This window comes from Cyprinodon variegatus, unplaced genomic scaffold (genome assembly GCF_000732505.1).
Source record: "Cyprinodon variegatus isolate N-32 unplaced genomic scaffold, C_variegatus-1.0 Scaffold328, whole genome shotgun sequence".
NCBI classification, from domain to species: domain Eukaryota; kingdom Metazoa; phylum Chordata; class Actinopteri; order Cyprinodontiformes; family Cyprinodontidae; genus Cyprinodon; species Cyprinodon variegatus.
The window spans coordinates 750960-753968 of NW_015150781.1; the positions used below are offsets into that span (position 1 = coordinate 750960).

The 3009-nt window shown below is 39.4% G+C and overlaps 1 protein-coding gene across 1 annotated transcript in view; it reads left to right on the forward strand.

Annotated features, from left to right (window-relative positions):
• Nucleotides 1–3009, forward strand: part of slc25a14 (solute carrier family 25 (mitochondrial carrier, brain), member 14) — an 18586-nt gene that overhangs the window by 4163 nt on the left and 11414 nt on the right. Inside the window, exon 3 of the mRNA XM_015384986.1 lies at nt 1406–1528. Coding sequence (XP_015240472.1) covers nt 1406–1528 — 123 coding nt within the window. The remainder of the gene's footprint in view (nt 1–1405; nt 1529–3009) is intronic.

Below are 3009 nucleotides of genomic sequence, written 5' to 3' on the forward strand. Positions count from 1 at the left end.
CTTAAAATGCTCAGCATCTTTAATAGAGTATAAAATATTAAGAGGTATTTTATTTGTTGTGTATTTAGAGGATCTTCACTGATGTCCTTCATGTTCTTCATTTTATGAAGATTTCTTCTCTGTTCGATCCTCTCCAGAGGTTCTAGAGCCGCTCCTTTATTTCATTGGCTCCATCCAGACCTCCATCTCTCTGTCCTCCTCCTGCTTGAAGCCTGTCCTCTTCTTCATCTCTGATATTATTCTGCTGGATTTCTCCATCTGCCTCCTTGCTTTCTTTTGCCTTGTATACTCAGTAATTCCCCGTCTCCCTTCCTGAAGGCTCTTTCTTCTTCTTTATCGCTTCCATTAGATCCCTGGTCATGCAGGGTTTATAATTAGGGAAGCATCCCACTGTTCTGGTGGGGATAGTTATATCTACACAGAAGACAGAGTCCCAATCTGTAGACTCTAACCACCTTAGAGGGCTTTGTAACTTCTGCAAGCATTCATTTATAAGTGTTTTTCGCCTCTTCGGCTTCTACTTATACTCTAAGCAGAAAAAAATGATTGTAGTCCAGTTTTCATCTTACTTTAGAGATATACGAGTCTTTGAATATTTGCTTAAAGCAGGTCTAAAGTTTTGTTTCCTCTGGTGGAGCAGTCCAAACAATCTGCTGCCCCACTGCTTTACAAACCAAATGGGATTAAAACCAGTTCCAGAAAAAGGAAATGTTTGTTTGGAGTGAATCCATCCTGTTGCCCTCATAGTTTTCATCAATGGAAGTGTGAATAAAAAATGTATTATAACTGATGTGAAATATTGGCTGTAATTTGAAGCTTGCATAAAGAGATGGGGGGTGGAGTCATCTCTTTATCTCCAGTTTACACAAAGGGATTTCAGGTGATATCCAAATTACTTATAGCTTCACTTAGTCGTAAATAAGCGGCGCCACGATGTTTTTCAGACTCTCAGGATGTTTATGGCCACTCTTGATCCCCCCCCCCACCCCATTGCCTTTTTCCTTCTGACTGGTTCCGTCTTTATTCTTTATCTGTCACCACTACCTGCCATCAGCAACAACATGCTCGTCTGTTTACCGCCAGACTGAGAAAAGTTCCTGTAGTTTTGTTGGAAAACCACAGTAATGCATTGATTCCTTCCAGTATTGCAGACACTGAGCTGGTAGGGCTCAGGTTTAGTGATTTTTACTGACAGTATGAAGATTAAATACGGGGAATTCAGACTGTAGATCTGATCAAGCTGAAAAATCAGTTCATCTCTTATGTCCCAATATTGAAATTTAAACAGTCCTCACTCTGCCCTGTTTGAAACGGGACATAAAACCATTAAAAACAAAACCAGTACGTCAGAAAAAAACATGAATATTTTTCATCTGGATCTGTTTAAATGTTTAAACATTGAAAGAACAGCAATGACGCCAACTTTGTGTCTGGGTTCGCAGACGAGACGATGATCATCAACGTGTTCTGTGGGGTCGTATCCGGAGTGATGTCCTCCATGTTGGCCAACCCCACCGACGTCCTCAAGGTGATTGTTGGCGCTAACCTTAGCAACATGTCCCTGTTTGATGACACATAAAAGCTGTTCTTTGTTGGTTAGTTGGCGTGACATGTTAACTTTTAGGTTGTATTCAGGTAAATAATGTCAGTATGTAGTAACTACCGTGTTTTCCAGACTATAGAGCGCATCGCTCTGTAAACCACACCCTCTACGTTTTTTTTTTATTGGAAAAGTACATATAAACACCGCTACGGGCTATAAGCCGCTGACATCTACTGAACTGTTTCCCAGTGTCTTTACCCGATCTGTCCTGGAAGCGCGATCCGTCCTGGAAGCGCGATCCGTCCTGGAAGCGGGATCCGTCCTGGAAGCACGATCCGTCCAGGAAGCACGATCCGTCCTGGAAGCGCTATCCGTCCTGGAAGCGCTATCCGTCCTGGAAGCGCGATCCGTCCTGGAAGCGCGATCCGTCCTGGAAGCGCGATCCGTCCTGGAAGCGCCATCCGTCCTGGAAGNGACTATTTTCCCTTAAAATGCTCAGCATCTTTAATAGAGTATAAAATATTAAGAGATTTTTTATTTGTTGCAACAAATGAAATAGATCTAAAAACTTCAACACTGCAAAAAAATGTAAAAATAATTTACGTGTATTTAGTCTTAATTTAGGCAGGTAAAATAAGATAATTAGAAAATATGCACTTCAAATAATACAATGGAATTGTTTTTTTCTTATTTTAAATGTAAATTTTCTTGTTCCATTGGCAAAGTGTCTCACTTACCTCCTTAATTCAAAAACAAAAATACTTATTTTAAGAGAAAATGACTTATTTAGATTTCCATTTTTCCAGTGAACCTCCTTTCTGTGGATGAAAAAGCAAAACTTGTCTTGTATTTTATGGCATTGCTGTTGAGTTATTTTAGATGAGAAACTTTTAGGATATTTGTAAAAGTTGAGTTTGAGATTAAGACATTAGATGAGATTCTGCTTCGCTGAATAGAAATAAATGTCTCAACAATTAGTCAGCATTAATTCACTTTTATTACAAAATGGAGGAAACTAAAAGGAGCTTTGTCATGTTAAAGTATATAACATTTTATAAATGTGCATGCCAGTAGCTCTCTGATTGCAGACGAAGGTTTTGTCCCACGTCCTGCTGCTGTGTCATTTTTCAATTATGTAGTTTTTGCACATTTTGTTAGTGAATAAAGCCTCTCATATATATTTTAAAAAAAAGGAGGTTAATTTTTGCTGGTGGTAAACAAAGAAATACTGGCCTGCTAAACCCAAACGAATCTAAAATAGACTATTGATCCCTAAAGGAAAATAAATGTGGCGGCGGTGACGCGTTGGTTTGGATGTTATAGATGCAGACGGCTGCAGAGAGGAAGGATCTTCTGTTGCAGCGGATCTAGAGATGTTATTATTTAAAGTCTTCTGAGGAGGATGTTCACTGATGTCCTTCATGTTCTTCATTTTATGAAGATTTCTTCTCTGTTCGATCCTCTCC